Here is a 22,941-nt window from a genome sequence, read left to right as displayed (position 1 = left end):
GAAAGAATGAATGAATAGATGGATGCACAATTTAAAAATTTTATTTTTCCTGCTCTGTGCTGTGTCCTAACACCTCTACCCATTATTCTCCAAACTCAATACGCACCTGAGACCTCCAGCAATGGAGTGCGGCTCAGAGCCCCTGCTTTTGAGGACTCCCCCACCCCCAGGGAGGGGAGTCCCTGTGCCCACCCAGAATCCACACCTCCCTTGGAGATGATGCTCTGGGAAGCTGTGGTAGACAGAATAATGGCCCCCCAAAGACATCCACACGCTAATCCCTGGAAGCTGTGAATATGTTACCTCCAAAAAGAGACTTTGTAGATGTGATTAAGTTAAGGATCTTGGGATGGGGAGATGATCCTGGATTATCCGGGTGGTGCCAGTGTAATCACAGGGTCCTTATAGGAGGGAGGGGGGAGGGTCAGTCAGAGAAGGAGATGTGACAACGCAAGCCGAGTTTGAGGGATTCAGGGCCATGAGCCAAGGGAGGCAGGCGGCCTTAAGCTGGAAGAGGCCAGGAGACAGATTCAGGTGGGAAGACAAGGAGTCAGGTTCTCCCATGGAACTCGGAGAATTCTCAGCTTGAACTTATTAGCCTCTCTGTTTCTTAAGGTATCTTTGTCAAGACAGGAGGACCCCCCCCATATGGAATGGGTTCCTCGCTTGATTTACAAAGTCTAAATCATTAGACACATGGTATTTGAGCCTTCATTTGTACTCTTGTGCTGGGCCTGCAAACGTTAGCTGTGGGCCTGCCCAAAGCCTCAATTAACAAAGAAAAGCCTGACGTCATGTTAATGGTGCTTCAGGGGTGGAGGGTGAAGAAGAGGCAATTCCCTGAAGGGGTGAAGTCCGGCAGAGAGGAGAGCAGTTAGAGGAGGCGAGAGAAAGAAGCTGCGACTGATAAGAAAGTGCTGACATTCTCAAGATCAAAATGAGAGGCTTACAGGCAAAGCATGGAGAGATGGAGGACAAGAGACTGTGTGGCCCCCAGAAATTGAGAGAGAGGAGATAGAGCACTGGAGAAGGAATGGTGCAAGAGAGAAGCTTCTGGGTGGCAAGATACAAACTCCCCAAGGGCAGGACTCTGGCAGACAGCTTGCCTCCCACAATCTCCATTTACAACCTCTTTCTTTGCCATTTTCCACAACAGAGGCTGGAAGGCTAACGTGCACAATTTCCCAGCTTCCCCTGCAGCTAGGAGTGGCCATCTGACACATTCTAAGAAATAGCTCTAAGTCCCTGAGAAAGGCATATTTTCCCCAATAAAAAGGCAAGGCCATGCCAGGAGAAAATCTTCCACTCTTGTACCCTTCCTCCTCCTCCTTGTCTGGAACTGAGACGTGTTCCATGGAGTTGCAGCAGCTATCTTGTGACCATGAGGCAACCAAAATGAGCATGAAGGTCTCTGCTCCAAGGTTGGCAGAACAAATATATGGGAAGAGTTAGGATTGTTGATAGTATCTTTTAGCTATCATGCCAGCCCTGGACTTCTTATTGTGAGAGAGAAAGAAACCTCTGTTTAGGCACTCCTAACGGATCCAGGAAACTTACCTATTTTGTTGACTACTGATATCCAGTGCAGGAACTGTGCCCAGCACAGAGTTGGTACTCTTTAAAAATTTTTTAAATGAATAAATGCCTTTCACATGTCCACAAAACCTGGCTTTACCTTCTGCAACTGGTTCTGAGAGATTCTACTGTATTCTTATGCTTACTCAACCATTTTATTTAAACCAGATTGATTGGGTTTCTTTTCTTGCAGCCCAACAATTCTAATCAAGACAGAGGGGTAAAAAAGATCTGGTTACGAGTGGCTACTTGAGGGGCCAGCAAAGGGTGGGCCTTGGGGAAGGTGATCTAGAGCACATGATGGCCCCACTTACACCTGCCCCCATCCGTTCTCCACATGTCAGCCGGAGGGGGGCATTTACAAACAGAAATCAGATTGCACCCCTCCCTTACTTACCGTCACGCCTCCCCGTGGCTTCTCATTGCCCTTCCAATAAAACCCAGCCCTGACCTTGGCCTCACGGGTCACACCCTGTGTCCTACTCTCATCTACCCTCTAACCAGCTCTCTGCCCTTCAGCCACATTGGCCTTGCTGTTCCTCCAATAAGCAAGACCACGCCTGCTCAGGCCCTTTGCTGACCCTGTGCCCTCTGCCTGCAAGGCTCTGCCTCCATAAGTCCACGTGGCTAGCTCCCTCACCTCCTTCAGGGCTCTGTGCAAGTCACATCCTTGGAGAGGCCTGCCCCAAACACCCTGGTGAACAGACCTCAGCTCTAGCTCACCGTCACTTTCCAAAATGATCGTGCTGATTTTTCTGCCTGCATATTTATTGTTCATTTCCCACCTCTAGACCATAAGCTCCCTGTGGCAGGAACTATGGTCTATTTATTCACAGCCTGGCCTAGAGTGGGGGCTGAGATAATAAATGCAAGCTGAATGACTAAATCAGCGAGGGACTAGGAGAGAGTCACTGTGCTCAGCTTTGCTGTAACCATGGACTGTGCTTGGGGACCAGAACTTAACTTTGTCCTTATAATTTGGGAAACTGATGTTAAAAAAAATAAAAAACAACATAATCCAAGTATTGATTCCAGTGAGTTCGAATCTAATAATAATAATAGCAGCAAACACCTACAGTGTGCCAGGCACTGTTCTAAGTGTTTTGCATGGATGGACTAAAAATAATAACTATGAATAATATATTAACTAATAATAATAACTGTGATAATTCTTATAACAACCTTATGAGGTGGGTCCTTTTATCCCCATTTTACAAAGGAGGAAACGGAGGTTCACAGAGGTTGAATAACTTGCCCAAGGTCACACAGCCAAGAAGGGACAAAGCCAGGATTTGAACCCTGACAGTCTGACCTCAGAATCTGTAACTACTGGATCCCTGAAAACATCACAAGGATCCTACTCCTGGAAGGAGTAGTTCATTCCCACCCTCTGCCCTCCAAGCTGACCCACCCCGGGCTGACCTCTGAGGCTGATGAATGACCCTTGACCCCTCGCCACCTCAGAGCATCCTCAGGGCCCCCAGCGGCCCCCCGCCCCCCCGGCCCGAGTCTGCGCTGACCCTGCCTTGAGCTGAGTGAGCGCTTCCTCTACGCGGGGCTGGTTGTAGCGCACCATGTAGCTATGCATGTCGGGGTAGTTGCTACGGATGTTCTTCTCCGTGGACCCGTTGGGCACCGTCCCGAACTTCAGGGGCGGGTACTGCTCCTGGGGCCGCTGGAACTGGGGCAGAATGAGGAGTCATGAGGGCGCCCCCTCTGGGGGCATCTGGGTCGAGGATGTCCTCAACCAGGCGCTCCATTCTGGGGAACACCCGCCAACTGGCGGAGACCCCAGTCCAGAAGTGTTTCTCAAACTTGCTCACTGTGACTCACAGTAGGAAACACTATTCTTCGCCCAGCATGTACATCCGCAGATACACACATATGCATACATAATCAGGAGTAATATTGAAATATTTAACACCCAGCATAGCCTGATCATGGTCCCAGCAGAATAGACACTGGCAACACAGCTCCAGAAACGGTCCCTGAGGTCTCTGATGTGCCAGGCATTAACTCTTAACTTGCCGGATCATGAGAGGTCCCAGGGACAGAGGCTGGCAAGGCAGCGAATGGGGGGAGTTGCTATTTCCCAATCTTTTCAGATTCACTATTTTAACAACAGACGTAGCCAGGCAGGTGTATGCTGGCTCAATATTCTGTGCATATGACTAAAACAAAAGTTTCGTAAAACCATGTTCACCCTGATTACATAAGATGCAGTCAAACATAATTTGTATTCTATTCTATTCCATTGCATTTAAAACAATGCTTGTTGCAGTCCAGTGACTCCAGGTTTCTCAACCTTCTAATGGGTCACGACACCCACTTAACTACTTTAGTCTCAGAGTGTGCCCTGCAGACCACCAGGCCCTGAACAAACTGTGATCCATCATGAGGTCACAAATCAAGAGAGCGAGCGTTTAGAGCAATTTGGACAGAATAATTTTATGTCTGTTGAACCTAATAAATAAAAATTTGGGTTTGAATTTTGCATGTCCTGGTTTTAAATTTTATTTTACTTTTCTAGTTCATTTCTATTGTATTTTACAAAAGCATTGGTCTCCACTGGATTCGAAGTTTCCAAAATTAGCCCTTCATCACAGTTTGAGAGAAGCACTGGTCTAGAATATCCCACTACTGCCCCGAGAACATTTGGGGCCACTCTCTTCCCTGGGAATATTTAAATAGTTCATTGTGAAACATAACCTTTCTCCTCCAGAATATTCCATTCTACCATTCTGGAACTCTTTCTGGGAGGAGACCCCCAGGAATCCCCCTCTGACCTCCCACATGCTAAGTGCTGTGACCTCCAACCCAGCCACCTTCCCCCCAACACCCCCCCATCCCCCACACACACACCTTTCGGTCGCTGAGCCCAGACACGGTGTCCACGTACTCCTCCTGGATCATGAAGGCGGCCAGGTTGGCTGTGTAGCTGGCGAGGAAGATGACGGCGAAGAAGGCCCACACCAGCACCATGATTTTGCTGGTGGTCCCCCGGGGGTTCTCCACGGGCACCGAGTTATTGAACACCAGGGCCCAGAGCAGCCAGATGGATTTCCCAATGGTGAAGGTTGAGCCTCCAGGGCCTGCAGGGGGCCAGGAGGGGGACATGGACCCCAAATCCCTTCTGCTCGATGAGGGAGCAGAAAGAACTACAATTCCCAGTGGCCCCTGAGGCCTCTGGCACCTCAAGAGGCTGTAGCTCTGCCCCAGGGGCTGCTGGGAAATGTAGTTCTATCTGTGGTCCAGGGGCTCTGAGGTAGGGTGATGGAGGAAGGGGACTCACGTTTGCCCGTGGCCAGGCTGCGGTTGTAGCCGACGGGACTGAGGTATTCGAAGATGAAAACAGTGACGGCGACCACAGTGAGGCACATGACGAACATCATCACCCACACGGCGGGGCTGTAGGGTTCTGGGGGCAAGGGGTGTGTGGTCATGTCTCAGCCAAGCAAATGATTGGGGGGGCCCACAGACATGTGAACAAGGGGCAGCCCGGATGTGACCCCATCCTACTCTGTCCCCTTCCCAGCTTCCCCATCTCGGGGACAGCCTCATTGCCCACCCAGACCCCTGGGAGACAGTCTCTCTCAAAGACAGCCATCTCAACTATTTCTGTGGTTCAGCCACCAAATAGAAACTGTCTCCTAAATATGCTTCCTGAACCCCAGACCCGAGTCTCCATCTCCCCCTGTCCACACCCCTCCCCCAGGCCATTCATGTCCCACCCAGAGCCCAGCATCAACTCCCAGGCTCCCCATCCTGGGAGCCCCACCATCTGTCCAGTCACACCCCAACCCCCTCCCCATTTGCCATCCTCACCCCCTTCCTCTCTCTCTCCCTTACTAGCCATAGTCTGTCAGTTCCCAGCCCCATGCTCCTGTCCCCCTTTCCCCCCAACTTCAGTCTTTCCTCTCCCTTCTCCTGGCCAACCCGGCTCAGGCCTCATCCTCTTCCCTGGACCATCTCCCCAGTGTCCACTCTCCAGCCTGTCCCCCACATGGCCCTAGAGGCTCTTTCTATGCCCGGAGATGACCTGGCTTCTCCCCTGCTCACAGTCTCTGTGGCTCCCCAGCGCCCCCAGGACCCTCAGCCTTACTTCCATCTCCCTCTCCAGCCTGATCAGTCTTTCAAGATCCCATTGCTTTAACCACTCAGAACTCACAGTTCCCTGATGGAGCCACACTGTCTCTGCCCCTGTCTCCACAGCTCCCTGCCAAAGGTGCCACCCTGACCTGTCCATCAGACAAACTCCCACTCATATGTCCCTTCCTCACACTGTCTCCAGGAGTTCATTGATAATGACCCCACATCACCATTTCCTTGAGATTCATACTGGGTTATTTGACCTCCCCGAGCCAAGTGCAAGCAGCCAGGACTGCCCCTGTCACCACCCTGGACTGTCACTGCGGCATCTGGGGACACGCCTGTCGCTTCCACTGGGCAACGTGATGGGGCATAAATATGACCTTGTCACTCCCCTGCAGAAGGCAGGGGCCCCACGTGGTGCATCTCAGAGTGCCCTGCAGAGACTTTGGTGCAAAGCAGAGGCCACAAGAGACATTGTTGGGGGACATCTACAGAAATTCAAATGCAAAGGAAGGGATGTCCCTTCTCCCAGCCCCTCCCCCTCCCAGGAGCTTTGCCAGACTTCAGAGAGCAAGAGGGACCTGACGGAACTGCTGTCCTTGGCCCGATGGACACTTCTCCTTCTGTCTTCTCCAAGCTCAGTAAATGAGGTCTCTATCCTCGTCCAACCCCCCTCAAAGCCACCAACCTGTCCAGGTGTCAGCTTCCCAACCACATCCCAAGCCTGGCTACTTGTCTCACCCTCACTACCGTCTTCTTCTTCCACACCCCATCCTCTTTGCACGGACCCCTGCAGTAGCCTCCTCACAGGCCCCTGCCCCACGAGCCGCCAGTGGGGTACTTTAAAAGCCTAAATGTGATTTATATCCCCACACCACCATCTGGAGTTAAAACCCTTGCCATTGCAAGAAAAGTAAAACTCAACCTTCCTGCCATTGCATCCAAGGCCCTGTGTGATCTGCCCCATTCCCTCCCCACCCTCACCTTCCGTTACTCTCACTAGCTGCTCCCCTCCAGCCACAGAGGCCTCCTGCTATTTCACAAATACTCCATGCATATTCCCACCTTGGGGCCTTTGCCTTTGCTGTTCCCTCTGCCTGGAAAGCTTTTCCAGCCAGAGCTACCCAGGACCAGGTCACCTCCTCATAGAGGCCTCCTCCCCACCCACGGCAGCACCAGTCCTGTTCCTCTCTATCTCTTCACCCTGGCTTAACGTCTCGAGGCCCTGACCACCATCTGATCTTGTCATGGACCCCTTTGAGAGTTTATTTTTTGTCTCCCCCATGAGGCCAAGAGCTCTTAGAGGACAAGGATCGGTGTGTGGCTCAGAGCCTGGCACACAGTAGGTGCTCAGTAAACACTGTTGATGGGTGAATTACCAAGTGCCAGGCCTGTGCTAATCTCTCTTCTTAATCTCATACTTATATACAGTGGAAGACACAGGGTTTGTGGAGCCTGAAGCTTATACAATTTGGAGGGTTCTCTTTAAGAAAAAAGAATACAAAATTATGAATAGAAGACCAGGTACAGGGCCAAGAGGATGTGTAAGAGAAGGCTCCTGAAGCTCAGGCTTCCTTGTTGTTAGTGCCCTCGCGTTGATTCCGACTCCTAGCGACCCTGTGGACAGCAGAGTGGAACCCTGCCTGGTCTTTTTGCACCATCCCCTTCCCTTGCAGCGCTGTATCAGACAATGCTCTGCTGCTATCCACAGGGTTTCATGGCCAATTTTTTCAGAAGTGTGTGGCCAGGTCCTTCTTCCTAGTCTGTCTTAGTCTGGAAGCTCCGCTGAAACCTGTCCACCATGGCTGACCCTGCTGGTATTTGAAATCCCAGTGGCATAGCTTTCAGCAACATGCAGCCACTGCAGTATGACAACCAACAGACAGACAGGTGGTGTGGTTCCCTGATGTGGTTCCCAGGTGTGGGGTGAGACCCCCAAATGTTAACCACTAGACCACAAGGGCTGGCCAAGCTTCCTTAGCTTCATGGTAAAAATGCTTCTGGTAGCGAAAATTCTCCCATTTTACAGATTAGGAAATTGAGGCTCAGAAGTGACGCCACTTCACTGGAGTCACACAGCTGGTAGAGGCAATACCAGGATGGGAATTGGCACACAGATCCCCAGCCTTGCCAATCCAGGGCCCAGGCTCACCAAGGAAGGCTGAGGGGGACACGGTGCCGTTGCTGCGCGCCACCATGACGCTGATGCCCGTCTCCACGAAGGGGACGGAGAAGTCCACGATCTCGGACCGCTCCTCGTTGATGGTGAGGGAGCCGATGGCCATGTCCGCGCGCTGGTAGAACACCTGGGGGAGGGTGAGGAGGGGGTGAGGGAACCAGGCTGGCTCAGGCGCACCGGCCGAAGGCCCCGGGAGACCAGAGACAGGTGACAGAGAGGGCTAGGAGGGTAGTGGGTGGGTGAGGGGGACGCAGAGTGGGGCAGGAAAGGTGGAGGTGAGAGTCAGGGAACAGGAGAGGGAAGAGGTGGCCCCTGGCCGCATCCTGCTCTCCCACCAAGCCCTTTGAAGGTTTTGGGCTCCATCCTCCCGGCCCCGCCCCCTTCTCCTAGGAGTTCCACCCTCCTAGCCCCGTCTCCTCCGCCCCAGAGGTCCCTCCTCCTGACCCCGCCCCTGCCCCAAAGGTCCCTCCTTCTGGCCCCGTCCCCCGCCAACGTGGGTCCTTCTCGTGGCCCCGCCCCTTCCAATCCAGGCGTTCCCTCCTTTGACCACGCCCCCGGCGCAAGGGTTCTCCCTCGTGGCCCGCCCCCTCGGGCCCAGCGCTCCCGCCTCTTGGCTCCGCCCCCTGGCCTAGAAGATGCCCCGCCCCCACCTGTCCCGGCCCCGCCCCGCCCTGTCCCGGCCGCCTCACCTCCCCGATCATGCCGTTCCAGACGCCGTCGATCTTCTTCCCGTGCTTGCCGTTGGTGACCAGGTAGAGGTCGTAGCTGAAGCCGATGGTCTGCGCCAGCCGCTTCAGAATGTCGATGCAGAAGCCCTTGCAGCACCGCTTTTCTGGGCGGGGGGCGTCCGGCGGAGGGCTGCGGGGAGCGAGCAGGCTTGGGGACGTTGAGGACCCCCCGCTTTGTGGAGGGAGGGACAAGCAGCAGCTAAAACTATGGCTAGCGCTTTCTGGGAACACGAGGCTCAAAGGAGTCACGTGACTTGTCCAAGGTCACCAAACTGGAGGGCTTTGTGGGTCCTGGGTCTCAAGGGGGGAGGGGGCTGGGGCCAGGACTACTGGGCTTCAAGGGAGAAGGCTTTTGAAGCTGGAGCTCCTGGATCCCGGGCTGTCACCTGTGGGTGTGGTTGAGCTGGCTCCGGCAGGGGACGGAGTCTCGGATGCAGGTGCCGCTGATGGGGTCTGCGGGCTCCACGATGACAAAGGGTCTCTCCTCCAGCGTGGCCACCGTGAGGTGCTGTGTGTCATCCACAGGCTGCAGGAAGCGGCCGTAGCGGGACCACAGCGGGTACTTGAGGTGGAGGGTCTGCTGTTCCCAGCTGCCCACCTTGGCCAAGAGAAGGGGATTCAGGCTTCCAGGGTGTCCTGGCCTTCATGGCCCTCCTTCCTCAGAGCCTGGGCCCCATCTCCCTCCTCCCCCTAGGACCCAGAAGCCCCTTCTGCCATCAGAGGCCAGAGTCTAGGGCTTCAGCTCGCGTCTCTTCCAAGACCTAGGAATCTGGGTCCTCCCAACCTCTTCCCCAGCACCCAGGAGTCCAGATGCTCTCCCGTGCCTGAGGTCGGGGCTGGGACTCACCACCTCCCATGTCCTGTCTCTGGTGAGAGAGATGACCACCAGGGAGGGGTTCACCAGGAAGCCATCCTCATTGAAGGAGTAATCCCGGTTATCCCAGGTAATATTCATGAAGTACCTGCCCAGGAGGAAAGGAGGGGACATGTGGGGACCTGGATTGGGCCTGCGCTGCTGAAGGCAGAGAAAGCCCCCTTTCCACTGACCAGCCCCCGCCCCCAGCTGGAATCTCTCCTACAAGATCTTGAAAACCCAGATATGCCTCTTCTCTGTTCAGCACTCTCCCTTCGCTGCCCAGCGCCCTCAGGACAAGGTTCCAGACCCTCGGCCTGTGTTTGAGGCCCTAGAGACCCTGTGTGTTCTGGCCCTGCTGGCCTCTGCAGCCCCATCTCCGATCCCTTCCTGCCTTCAAACTCTTTCCACCCCAAACCCTTTTTGTGCCCCACTGACACTGAATGCAAACTGTCAGGTGGTTTCCTATCTCCAGGCCCTTGTAGATGCCGTTCTCTCTGCCTGGAAAACCCACATTCTGTCCCTTCTCATCCTGATCAATTCTTGTCTTCAAGACTCTGCTCAAGCGTCCCTTCCCCTGGGAGAAGCCCCTGGAGGGTCTCTGGACCCACAGACATCTTCACTATGCAATGGCACCCTCTACTCTGCCTGTCACATCACTCTGGTCACAGGGCCAGACCGTCAGCTGCCATCCTCACCCCTCATCCCTTCCACCCAGGCCATCAGTCCCCAAGCCCCATTCTTCTTGCCTCTGGGATCTCTCTGCCCTGTCCGCTCCTCTCTGTCCCCGAAGCCCTCCTGGACCCCTACCCCAGCCTCCTGCCTGGCCTCCAGTCTCCAATCTCTCTCTTCTGGTCTGTTCCCCACTCTGCCCCAGAGGGCTCTTTCTACACCCAAAACTGACTCCACCTCTCCCCTGCTCATAGCCCACCCATGGCCCCCTAGTGCCCTGGAATAAAATCCAAGGCCCTCAGCCTGGTGCGCAAGGCCCTTGTGGGGCCCCGTCCACCTCCCCAGCCTCCTCACCCGCAACCCCTAATTCTCCTGCCTTCATTCACCCTGAGCTATTGTGGTCCCATCAACCTGCGCAAGTTTTCTTCCCCTCTGGGCCTTTGCACAATGCTGTTCCTCCTGCGTGGAATACCCTCTATTTCTGGTGAACTCCCAACCGCTCTTAGAATCAAATCTAACCCCCCAACTTGGCCTAAATGCCCTACATGAGCTGGGCCTTGTGTGCTTTTTTTTCCATCCCCTCATCCCACCCCCTCCTGCTTGCCCACTGTGCGCCAGCCACACTGGCTTTGTTTCAGGCTCCCAAGCAGGCAGTTCCAGCCCCAGGGCCTTTGCACCAGCTGGTCCCACTCTCTTCTCTTCACTCAGATCTTCCAATAGTTGGCTCCTTCTCTTTATCCATTTTTTACCTCCAAATTTCACCTACTCAGAAAGGCCTTTCCTGACAACCCCACCTAACCTAGCACCTTAGGCATTTCTTATCACATTCCAACTGTTTCAATTTCATCTCAGAGGTTATTACCTGCTGATATTTTCATCTTTCTTTTTTTGCTTGTTCACTGCTTGTCTCCCCTATGAGACCGTGGGCTCTGTGAGAGCAGAGACCTTGTTCAACACTACATAAGAAAGCAGTGCTTGGCACATAGGAGACTCTCAATAAAGGGCTTTTCAATGAATGAATGAATGAACGAACGAATGAGCAATTCAGCCTTCAGGTCTCAGCGTGCATATCTCCTCCTCCTGGAAACCTCCCTGACTCCACAGGCTGACGCATGACTTGTGTAGCCTATTTTGGAAGGCTGATTGGGGCCAATAAAATTCCTCTCCTGGGAGGCCTTAGCTGTGAGATTTGGAGGGATGAGTGGGGAACAGGATGGGCTGAAATGATGAGCGTCATGAGAGAGCAGAGATTTTGGGTAAGCGGTAGTAAGAGAAGAATTGGATAGCCTCTGGGAGTGGCAAGCTTGAGAGAAAGAGAGAGAGAGAGAGAGAGAGAGAGAGAGAGAGGGAGGGAGAGAGAGAGAGAGGGAGAGGGAGAGAGGAGCACAGAGAGACAGGAGCAGAGAGAGTAAGAAAGAGATAGAATCAGAAAGAGATGAAAGAATAGGTCCTCAGGCTTGGCCTCAATTCCTGATGTCTGGGTTTCTGTGCATGTTTATTTTTCCAATAAACCCCCTCTTCCCTGAGGAAACTTGAATGAGACTCTGTTTCTTGCAACCAAAAATGTCCTGGCTTAGACAGTACTCCTCCCGCGCTCCCACAACACCCATGCTCCCTCCATTACTGCAAGCATCACGCTGCGTTGTCATTATCCCCATCCCTGTCTGCCGCCCCTACAGGACCCTACATTCTTTGAAGAGAAGTCCATGGTCTTATTCATCTCCATGCTCCCAGCGCCCGGCATGAGCCCTCGTTCCTAGCGGGCGCTCAGTAAGTATTCATGAATGAAGAATGCTTTTCTCACCCTGTTGTCCCTGGATCCTGATTCTCAACTCACCAGTTCTCAATCCTCCTCCCTTAGGTTTTCTTCCACACCCATCACCCCTTCCCAGGCTCATTTCAGGATTACAGGCCTCTCCTTCCACTGTTCTGTCCCCAAAAGCATCAGTTTCTTTCTTTTTTTCTTTTTTTTTTTTTTGTGAGGAAGATCAGCCCTGAGCTAACATCCGTGCTAATCCTCCTTTTTTTGCTGAGGAAGACTGGCTCTGAGCTAACATCTATTGCCAATCCTCCTCCTTTTCTTTCCACAAAGCCCCAGTAGATAGTTGTATGTCATAGTTGCACATCCTTCTAGTTGCTGTATGTGGGACGAGGCCTCAGTGTGGCCGGAGAAGCGGTGCATGGGTGTGCGCCTGGGATCCGAACCCTGGTCGCCAGTAGCGGAGCAGGCGCAGTTAACCGCTAAGCCACACGGCCGGCCCCAAGCATCAGTTTCTTATTCCCAAAGCTTTTGATGGTGGAGATGCTGTTTTCCACCAATCCTCTCTTCCGAAACAACAGCATGGAGGCGGGACACACACCTGCCCATCTAGAGCTGACATTTCCCATTCTTCCTTGCAGCTAGCCCAGGCCATGTGCAGGGGTGACATTCAAAATATCTAACCATCAGTGCCGCACAAACACCAGCCAATCACAATAGACGTCTAACCAATCTGCACGGACGTGGCTGTAAACAACCAATCAGCCAGCCCTGGCCACGTGACTACATTCTCACCAACGGCATGTAAGACTTGTCCTTTCCACCGCACTTGCTCAAAAGCAAATAGCTTGTTCATTTCCTCTCTTTCCCCCTTCTCCTGAGCTGGAATTCAGACGTGCCCCTGACCGAGCTTCGACTGCGCCGAAAGAAGACGGCAGAGCAGCAAGGTGGGAGGTCCTGTGTCCCTGAATGACCACGTGGAGCAACAGAGGCTCCTCATCACCTGGACCGCTCATCTCTGGATCGTGAAGTGAGAGGAGAACAAACTTCTACCTTGTTTGGGCCACCGGACTGTCGGGTCTTTTTGTTACTGATGTTCAGCTCATACCCCAACTAGGGTATTTCATCAACTCGAAGGTGCTGTCAACTCTAAGATGTATCTCTATTTTTATGTACCACAGAGAAAGAAAAAAGCGCTGCCAATTAAACCATGATGAGCCGTCACTTGTAAGACACATCTTGATTTTAAAGACATTAAACTGAAAAAATGTGCATCTTAAAATCATGAAACAGAGTAATACACTCACTGTGTCTGAGATGCTTTTTCCAAATTACCTGATTTAACCCCAGAAAGGAAACCCAATTACACCCATTTTACAGAAAAGGAAACTGAAGCTCTAAGAGTGGATATGAAGCTCGAAGAGTGGATTTGAGGCCACTCAGCCCGTGAGTACCCAAGGTCGTCAGGCTCTGGAACCTTCCACAGCCCTCCCACCCCAGTTCCACTCACCTATGTAGACTTTCCCCTCGGTGGGTGCGGTTCTGGGCGCGACAGTCATGGCCGAGCTCCGGCAGGAAGCCATAGTCACGCAGCAGGGCCTGCGCACCCCGGGCCACTACGGCCACGCCAGCGGCCACACGCCGGGCCAGGTCATCCCGCCAGCCAGCCGAGCGCACTGCAAACAGCCCGGCAGGCAGTGGGGCGCCTCCTGGCAGAAGAAGGGGCTCCCCAGGGGCGCCCGAGCCCCCGCCTCCAGCCAGCTGGGGCCCCACTATGAACCAGACATAGCCAGGCCCAGTGAGGCCAGCCTCCTCGGCTGCCCGGAACACGGGTTCGGCCTCCTCCCGGGCGCAGAAGAGCAGGCGGATCTGTGCGCTGACGCTGCGGAGCTGGGCGCCCAGCACGGCCTCGCCTGCCCCAGGGTCCAGCGTCAGCGCCCCACGGTGCTCCCAGCCCACCAGGCTGCCATCGGTCAGCACCTCGATGTAGGACAGGAAGGCCCGGTGGCCGGGGGCACGCGTGGTCACGGCTACAAAGGACGTCCAGTCGTACTCCTCCAGCACCTCAAAGATGACCTGAAGCTGCTGCTCTGTGGAGGAGCCCAGCTGCAGGAAGGTGGAGCCCTTCTCCTGCGAGGGAGGGAGGGACGAGGATGTCAGGCCTCCCCCTGTGGAGACCACAGCTCCCAGCAGTCAATACGCGACCTTCCGCCGTCAACGAGGGGATCACAGCTCCCAGTGGTCAAGAGGGGACCGCATCTCCCAGCAGCTGATAAGGGCACCACCACTCCCAGCGGCCACTGGCGGGTCTCAGCTCTCAATATGACAGATCGACTAGCTGTTCGCCAAACCCATCTTCTTTTCCTGCTGGAGCACAGAGCTAGCCCTGGGTTTAGCCATATGACTGAGTTCTTCTAGGCTCATCCATAAGAACTCTCCCCGATGCACCCTACTCTCTTCCCTGGCTGAGGGCAGATGCAGAGCCCCCAGAAGAGAACTCTGAAGTCCTAGGGGATTACAGGGCCACAAGAGGGAGGAGCCTGAGTCCCTGAGTCACCACTTGGAGGAAAGCCACCTCCAATTAGGAACACCTGTTTGGATTTTATATGCGTGAGAAATAACCTTCTACTGAGTTGAACCACGGAGACGTGAGAGTTTATCTGTTACAGCAGCTAACATTACCATAATGAATACACCCGGCATGCCCTGAGGGAACTACAGTTCCCAGCATCCACTGAGAGGGACTACATCTTCCACCATGCAATGAGGGTGCTAAAGGTACTGTCTCTCCCAACTGCAAGAAGCTTTCCTGAGTGGACTTGATCTTCTCTAGTTTTCTTCCTACCTCCCTGGCCCCTCCTTCTGTTTCCTTTGCTGGACCCTCTTTCTCAGTCAGAATGCTAAATGTAGGAGTGCCTTAATGTTCTCTTCTCTGTCCCCACTCCCTGGTGGTCTCATCCAGATCCATGGGTTTGAATATTGTCTCCCTCACTACCCAGTATGGTAGCTGCTAGCCACCCATGGCTATTCAGATTTAAATTAATTAGAATTAAATAAAACTTACTTCCCCGGTTGCACTCACCACATGTCAAGTGCTCAACAGCCACACGTGGCTAGTGGCCGTCATATTGGACAGAGCAAATATAGATCATCTTCATCATTGCAGAAAGTTCTATTGGACAGCGCTGGATACGTTGATGGCTCCTATCCTTAGTCACCACCTCCTTTGAAAGCTCCGGACAAACCTACCTCCCTTTCTACTCAACACCTCCCCTTGGATTTCCAAGAGGCATCTCAAAATTAGCATGTCAAAAGCAGAATTCTCCATCGTTTCCCTGCCTCAAACCTGTTTCCTGTCTTTTTTTCCTTATTCACCCAGATGCGCAGGTCCCAAAGCTAAATAATCCTTCCCCTCACGCCCACATCCAGGCCATCTCCAGGTCTCCTCGGCTCTCTGTTCAAAACATGACCCCAATTATCCACTCCTCACTACCAACCCTGTCACAACCCTCATCTGACAAACCCTGTCACCAGTGTCTTGCCTAGACAGGTACAACAGCTTCCTACCCCCTCTCTGCTTCCACTCTTACACGTTCCAGTCCATTCTCCAGACAGCAGAGTGATCTTTTCAAAATATTAATTGGATCACATCCCTTCTTGGTTGAGAACCTTCCAATGATTCTACCTTACAGTCAAAGCCAAAGTCCTTTCTGTGGCCCACAAGGCCCTGCATGAACTGGCCCCTATTGCCCCTCAGACCTCATCTCCCGCCCCCCACCTCTTTGCTCTTCCTCAAACACATCAAGTTCCTTCTGGGCTCAGGGGCTTTCCCCTTCACTGTGGTCCCACCTGGGGACACTTTCCCCAGCTTCTCCATGCTGGACCTGTGTCTCCTCAGTCCCCAGGTCCAGCTTAGTTGCCACCTTCTCAGGGAGGCCTCCCCTGACTGCCATCTATTGACGCCCCACCCTTGGCCATTACCTTTCTTCCAGGACAGATTTCACTGTTCTTTATTTTGTCTCTCTCGCCATTAGAACGCAAGCTCCACAAAAGCTGGGACCTTGTCTTTTATTATTATTTTTTTTCCTTTCACAACTGCATTCCCCAGAACCTAAAACAGCCTTGGCACAGAATCAGCCCTCAATAAATCTTCCAGTAATGCCATGAGAAGAGCAAGTGGACTTTCTCCCTAGGCGTGTGCCTGTGGTTATATGTGCAGGGGATGCTCCCAGCATGCAATGAGAACCCTGAGAGGACCTCACCCTTGGCAGGTGGAGGTGTGCTGAGGGGACCACATTCCCAGGATTCAATGGGGGCACAGACGGAGCTGTGAGCACCACTCTTTCTTCCGCCCAGAGACATTGGGGGGACTACATTTCCCAGAAGACAATGGGTGTACACTGAGCGGGCCGCAGTGTCCAGCAGACAATAAACAGAGCAGCCCACACTTCTCAGCAGCAGTGTGGCAAGAGGGACCGCATCACGCGATATGCCATGGAGGTGGCGGCCAGGAAGTAATACATTCACCTCGCAGGTGATCTGCCTACAAATCTCGGGACAACCTCATGCCAAAGGGAATGGTGCAATGGTGATCTGGTCACAAAGCCACCGGCCCTCACAGCTGGGAATTGGTGGAGACTTAGGCTCCACCCACTCAGGTGGCCCCAACCTCTGTCGAGTCCCTGCTCTATTCCACAGGCTCCACCCCTGATTAGGCCCCGCCCCTCCTCAGGCACCTCGTCTTAGTTGACCTCTTCTCCTTCTCGGTCGCACACCAGGCTTGGTCCAATTCTGCCCTTTCGCTAACAGAAGTCCACTCCAGCTGGCCCTCCTGAGCCCTCGGGAGGCAGGCCTCAGCCAGCGCCAGCCTCTGCCCCCACTCCCCTGCAGGCTCCTGGCTTTGACCTCTCATTGGCTGAGCCTGCCTCTACGGTGGGCCTTCCTCATCCCAGGCCCACCCTCTGGATTCTCGCTCTCCACACTTTACATCTGGGTGTGCCCCTGCCCAAACCCCACTCCCGGGACCATCTTCCTCTCTAGACCCCGCGCCTTTAGTGCAGAGCATAGGCCGGGTTTCCTGCCTAGCCCCTTCCCTAAGTCATCCGGTCCCCGACTGGCCTCGCCCTAAAGCCCACTTCCTTGCTGCCTAGTTCTACCCCTCCCCAGCTCACCTCTCACTAATGACTCCTCCCCTTCTTATACTCCTTTCCCGAATGGCTCGGTTCCATACTCAGCTGGCCAAGCCCCTCCCCAGACCCAGTCCTTCGGTACCTGATACCCCGCTTTCCTGGTCTTTGTCCTTGCCTTCCTGGCTCCCGCCTCCTCTAATGATTTCACCCCTTTCTGAACCCCCCCTGCTTTCTAACTGACTCCCTCCCTTGCTGAGCCTAGATTCCACTCCTCCCTCAGATCTTGCCATCTCAGGCTATACCCTTTTCGTTCCCAGTCCCTGCCCTTCGCTGGCCGGCCCCGCCTCTTTCCCAGATCCCACCCCCTCCCCTGACTCACCTCTCCCACAGACCCTCAACCCTCCCCAGACCCTGATCATCCATGACTGGCCTCTCTCAGGCTCAGTTCCTGGGTGAGCCCCCCGGCAGACCCCGCTCATCCTAGAGACCACGCCCCTCTAACTCAGCCCCGCCCCTTACCTAGACCGGACCCCTACCGCCTGGCCCCACCCCGTCCCAGACGCTGACCCTCAGGGCTGGCCCCGCCCCTCCAAGGCCCCGCCCCCCAGCAGGTCGCGCGCACCTTGGGCGTGAGCACGAGCGCGGCGCCGCCGTGCACGGCCACGATGGGCAGCGAGGTCTGCGCCGACAGGAAGTCGAGGATGGGCGCGACGGCGGGCGCGCGCGAGTCGTCCTCGAAGACGACGCCGTGCACGCGCAGCCCCGACAGCAGGTCGCAGAGCTGCAGCACGAGGCTGCGCGGGTCCGAGCCGTTGAGCACCAGCGCCACCGGCCGCACGTCCAGGCCCGGGCTGCGCACGGCCGCCGCCACGGCCGGGCCCAGGCGCGCCGCCTCGGTCGCGTACGCGGGCCCCGAGAACACGAGCGCCACGTTGAGCGGCCGCGCCCCGCCGGGCCCCCCGCCCGGCCCGCCAGCCCCGCCCGGCCCCGGCGCCTCCTCCGGGAACGGGCTGGCGCAGGCCAGCGCCAGCAGCAGCAGCATCTTAGCGGGGCCCCGAGGGCCGCCGGGGCCACCGGCGCCGCGCATCGCCTGCGGGCCCCGCCGGGCAGCCTCTGAGCGCCCGGGCCCGGGGAGGACACCGGGGGAGAGGGGACACACAGAGACAGGGAGACACAAATGAGAGAGAGACACAGAGGTGGGGAGACAGAGACAGGGAGACAAGATATAGAAAGAGACACGGAGAAGAGGAGATACAGGAAAGGAGAGACGCAGAGATGGGGAGGAGAGGGAAAGATTGGGGTGATACAGAGGGAGAGACACAGAAATAGGGAGAGACAGAGGGAGAGATACAGAAGCAAAGAGACAGGGAGAGTGTAGGTGGGTAATGGGGACAGAGAAGATACAGAGGTATGGAAGAGATAGACAAGGTAGGAATGGGGACGACAGATGGGAAGCAGACCCACAGAGATGCGACCAGAATAGGAGCAGAGAGAGACCCAGGGAGATAGGAAGAGAGACGCAAACAGCAACAGAGAGGTGGTCAGGGAGAGGGCAACAGACATAAGGAGAGGGATGGAAGGAGAAACACGGATAGAGAGGCTCAGAGTGACAGAGACAGGGAGAGGAGGCCGAGAGAGATAAGGCAGAGTGACAGAAATAGGGACGGAATGACAGGGAGCCAGGGATAGATGCAGAGATAGATGACGGAAGGTGGGAGAGATAAGAGAGACGAGAAAGTTGGGTAGGGAGAGGAAGATGGAAAGAAACCCAGAAGGACAGAGGCAGAGACCCCCCCGGCCACCAAGAGACACCACACACAAGAGATGGAGGAACAGGCAGAATTAGAGATGGAGGGAGGAGGCAGGCAGAGCAGACAGAAAACACAGGAAGACAGAAATAGCGAGGCAAGGCGAAGATCAAGACCCCCACCAGGGAGGTGTCCAGCACAGACATGAAAGGAAGGCCGGGAAGGCGAATGGCAGGAGGGATCAAAAATAAAAGGAAGAAAAAGTGAGAGAAAAAAGATGAGAAGGGGAAAAGGGGTCAGGTGTGTGGGGGGAGAGAAAGAGAGGAAAAGAAATTAGTGGGGTATCCCAAGGAGAGAAAATGCCCCCCTGACCTTACCCCTCACCTCGACCACAACCCCCAACCCACTTTGGTCTCCTTGCTCCTGTCCCTGTCTCCCCACTCTCCATGACAGCTAGAAAGAGTGGGGGCCCAGGCTACGTGGCGGGGTTGAGGGGCATAGCTGTGGAGAGCTGGGGGGCCGGGGTCCCTGGCTCCCAGCCCAGAGCAATTTAGTAAATTAGAGGAAATACAGCGTCTCTTCCTGTGTCCCCTGTTGAATACTAGCTGCCTGGGGTGGTGGGGCTGGGAGCCCAGACTCCTGGCTCCTGGGCCTGAGAGGGGAGGGCACTGGGGGCCTGGACTCCTGGTTCCTAGAGAGGGATTAGAGCCTGCACTAGGGGCTTCTTGAAGGGGTGAGGGTTCAGACAGGGAAAGGTTCTCTCTTGGCTGTCAATCAGACTCCTGTCCAGTTGCCATGGTAGCACAGGCCCTGTCCACCCTACAGACAGCCAGGGTGGCGAAAGGCCCACTCCCCCTCCTTTGCCTAGAGGCCTCCCCCCACCCCCACCCCCACCTTCCCAGAGATCCTGGGCCACTGTCTCCCCAGGGATAGGGGTGGGGGCTCCTAGCATGCCCATCCCTCCTAAATCCCAGCTCTTCCTTGTTCCTCCTCTCCTCTGCCCTTCCCAAGCAGCTGGCTCAACCAGCGCTCAGAATAGCCCCCCTTCTGCCCCAAAATAACCCACAGCTGTGGTCTGGCCCCCGTGGGGTTTACACTCGCTCTCCCCTCCCTTCCCAGTGGCAGGAAGCCCTCAGCCCCCCTCTGCCTCTCTCAGACCCACCCCTGCCTGGCCTCTGCCCTTAGGGACACCAGGGTCCTGCTCCCTGCTGAGGCCCAAGAGGGCAGCTCCAGCCCGACCCTTCACAGAAGGTTGGGTGCCCAGTCTTCTCCCATTAGGGATTTGAGAGGGCAGTCTCCCACCCCTCCAGAGACTGAGAATTGGCATCCCCAGCCGCTGGAGGACTCTGGCGGCCCAATCCCCAGATCCTACATCCTCAGGGAACACACTGTCCAGACCTCCAATCTCCACTTCCTCGTGAGCCTCAGTCCTCACTTCCATCCCCAAGGGGCTAGAGTCCAGACCCCCGTCCCCTGCCCTGTAAGGGACTCAGGATACTGAGCCCCAGCCCCTTTCTCAGACACAGAAACTCTATCTTCCAACTTCTCCCATAAAGACTCAGGAGTCCTGGCCCTGGGCCCCCTCCTCCCCCAGGACCCAGGAGTCCTGGCCCGCTCCTGCCCTTAGACTCAGGAGTCCGGGTCCCCAGCCTCTTCTATGCCCAGCAACCAGGAGTCCAGGCCCCCAGCCCTCTCCTCCCTTAAGGACCCCCTTTTTGTCTTAAACCCCATCAGTCTCAACATCCTGGGCACCCCCCTAGCACCAGCCTCCCAGTCTCCCCACTCAGGTCCTGTACACAGCACAGCCTGCCCCCAGCTGAGGAGGAGGAGGGTGCCAGAGATTCTTGGGGTGTCTCTGTCACCGTTGCTCCCCCCCAATCCACCACAGAAGAGATGAGAGGCCACTTTGATCAACAGCCCGCCCCCCCCTCGCGTCGTGCTGCAGACGGCATCCGTTCCCCCCACCTCCAGCACCCGTCTCTCCCCACCCTAATCCTGGTACTCAGATGAGGCTGGAAGGGTATTCCAGAACCTTGAGGAAGGGGTGGTAGCTTGGGGCGAGGGGTGCCAGAGGCCTGGATGCCCTCAAGGTCCTTGGCAGGGGTATTAATAGCAGACTCATAGCTCTGAGAAGGGAGGGGAGAGCGGGAGGAGAGAGGGAGAGGGACGGCCGGCAAGGGGGGAGACTGATGCGGGCAGGGGGGGTGCAGAGGGAAGGTGAGATGGAGAGATGGGGGATAGAGAGAGATATGGGGTGTCAGGTAGGTGGGGCTGGGGAGAGGGAGCAAAGTGTTAGAGAAATGGGGAGTCAGGAGGTCTGAGGTGTAGAAACCCAGGAAAAAGGGGCTCAGAGAGGGAGACGGAGAGGGGGCCGAGGAGAGTCCCCAAGAGGCAAGGGAACTAGGGGGGCCAAGACCCCTGCTTGCCATGCCATCCTCCTCCTTCCCTGAGGCCCCTGGCCAACTTTCCCTGTCCTAGATCTGGGGGGTCCTTGTCCCCACCCCCACGCCTGCATCCCCTCCCCCAGCCTTACCTTTTCATGACCCTGTTCTGTGGGGGCAATTTCAGGGAGGCCAGGACCGGAACCCGGAGTCCAGCGACCCGAAGATCGGCGGAGGGCTCAGGGAGCCGTTGGGGGGGCAGGCCCTGGGGCGGCGGCGGCGGCGGCGGTGGCAGTGGCGGCAGCAGCGGGGACCTCCTGCCTGTCCCTGGCTCCAGCTCGCCCTCCTCTTCTTCGGTCCCGTCCTGCCCTGTCTGTCCCCCAAGGTTGCAGCCACCCAGACTAGGCGAGGACGCCGCTACACATGTTGCGCTGGAAGTTGGGCCCCGGACATTGCGGAGGCTGTCGGGCTGTCCTCTCGCCGCCCTGACCCCGTGGGGATCCCCCCTCCGCCCACCCGGGGTGCCCCCCTCTGCCGCTTCAGCCCCGGCTCCTCCCCTGGTCCATGTGTCCGGTCCCGCCTCTCTCTGGCTCATTCGCACCCCCCCCCCTTTGTGGCCTCAGCGCCCCCCCCACCAGCATCTATGTCTGTCTGTCTGTCTGTCTGGGTCACCTCTGAAGCGGGTGGCTGGTGTGTGTGTTTGTATGAGGGGCGGGAGACCGCCTGTCTGGGGAACTGCTTGCCCCTTCCTCGCTCGGCTGCCTCCAGACCCCTCCTTGGTGCCCTCACTCTCAAGCACAGGCAGACACACACGCACACACGCACAACCTCACTTCCCTGGGATTCCCCTCAACATCCCCGGAGCTTGAGGAGGGAGACACACACACACACAGATACACACAGAGGGGCTCCGATGGGGGCCGGGCTGCCACTGCTGTCTGGGGCTGTTCGGACAGACAGGAGGACACAGGCAGCCGGGAATGCCAGACGCCCGGCAGGACGCAGGCAGGAGGCACAGAGCCCAGGTACACACCATCCATCTGGGTTTGGGGGGCTGTGGGGAGGAAACTGGGGGGCCCACGACACCCAGGCAGGCATCTCAGGGTCGGTACAGAGAGACAGACCCCTCCCTCCCTCCCTCTGCCGCCGCAGCCCTTACAGACACACCCCCCCTCCACCAGCCCAGCCCGACACCCTGACACACAGATCCTCACCGGGCAGATGGCAGACGCACGAGAGACCCCTGGGGGCCGGGCGGACCCACCCAGGCTGACACCCCTCAGCTGGGCACCGGTGGCCGAGGGAGGCTGCGGGCGGGCTGAGGGTGGCGGCGGCAGCCGCGGCTTGGAGAAGCCAGAGCGGGAGGGACTCACACACTCGCTCTGTTCTCGCACACACACACTCACTCGGGATGCGATTAACATTCAGTCCCCGTCCGCCCCTGCCGGGAGACCCACAGCCCCCACTCTTGGCCTCCCTGGGGACCCCTCCTTCTGCCAGGGCTGGGGGAGGGGGCTGCCCCCCACCTCCAGCTCCCAGCCTCTGCCTTCCTCCTGGGACAAGAGAGTGAGGGGATGCAAATAAAAAGGAAGCGGGGTGGGGGGGGGAGGGGGGAAGGGGGGGGCAGGGACTCAAAACCCAGCATTGAGACATCAGCTTCGGACCTGGACTCCAGGGCCTGGGGGCTGCTGCCCTCTGCCCCCTCCCGACTTTGAGGCTGAGAAGCAGGAGGCCATTCCCGGACTTTGGTCTCCGCCATGCTTGCACCCATCTTTTGGCTTCTATTGCCCCAGAAGGCCAGGCCTGCAAACTAGGTCTCCATACT

The 22,941-nt window shown here is 56.2% G+C and overlaps 1 protein-coding gene across 1 annotated transcript in view; it reads right to left on the bottom strand.

Annotated features, from left to right (window-relative positions):
* Positions 1-18,074, bottom strand: part of GRIN2D (glutamate ionotropic receptor NMDA type subunit 2D) — a 30,141-nt gene extending 12,067 nt beyond the window's left edge. Inside the window, exons 1-9 of the mRNA XM_058529741.1 lie at positions 17,610-18,074; positions 13,369-13,988; positions 9,422-9,536; positions 8,961-9,172; positions 8,536-8,704; positions 7,820-7,973; positions 4,868-4,993; positions 4,438-4,667; positions 3,096-3,256 (exon numbers count right to left, since the gene is read on the bottom strand). Coding sequence (XP_058385724.1) covers positions 3,096-3,256; positions 4,438-4,667; positions 4,868-4,993; positions 7,820-7,973; positions 8,536-8,704; positions 8,961-9,172; positions 9,422-9,536; positions 13,369-13,988; positions 17,610-18,074 — 2,252 coding nt within the window. The remainder of the gene's footprint in view (positions 1-3,095; positions 3,257-4,437; positions 4,668-4,867; positions 4,994-7,819; positions 7,974-8,535; positions 8,705-8,960; positions 9,173-9,421; positions 9,537-13,368; positions 13,989-17,609) is intronic.
* Positions 18,075-22,941: the final 4,867 nt, after the last annotated feature.

The sequence above is a fragment of the Diceros bicornis genome, chromosome 34 (genome assembly GCF_020826845.1).
Source record: "Diceros bicornis minor isolate mBicDic1 chromosome 34, mDicBic1.mat.cur, whole genome shotgun sequence".
NCBI lineage: Eukaryota > Metazoa > Chordata > Mammalia > Perissodactyla > Rhinocerotidae > Diceros > Diceros bicornis.
This window is presented reverse-complemented; position numbering and strand designations above follow the sequence as displayed.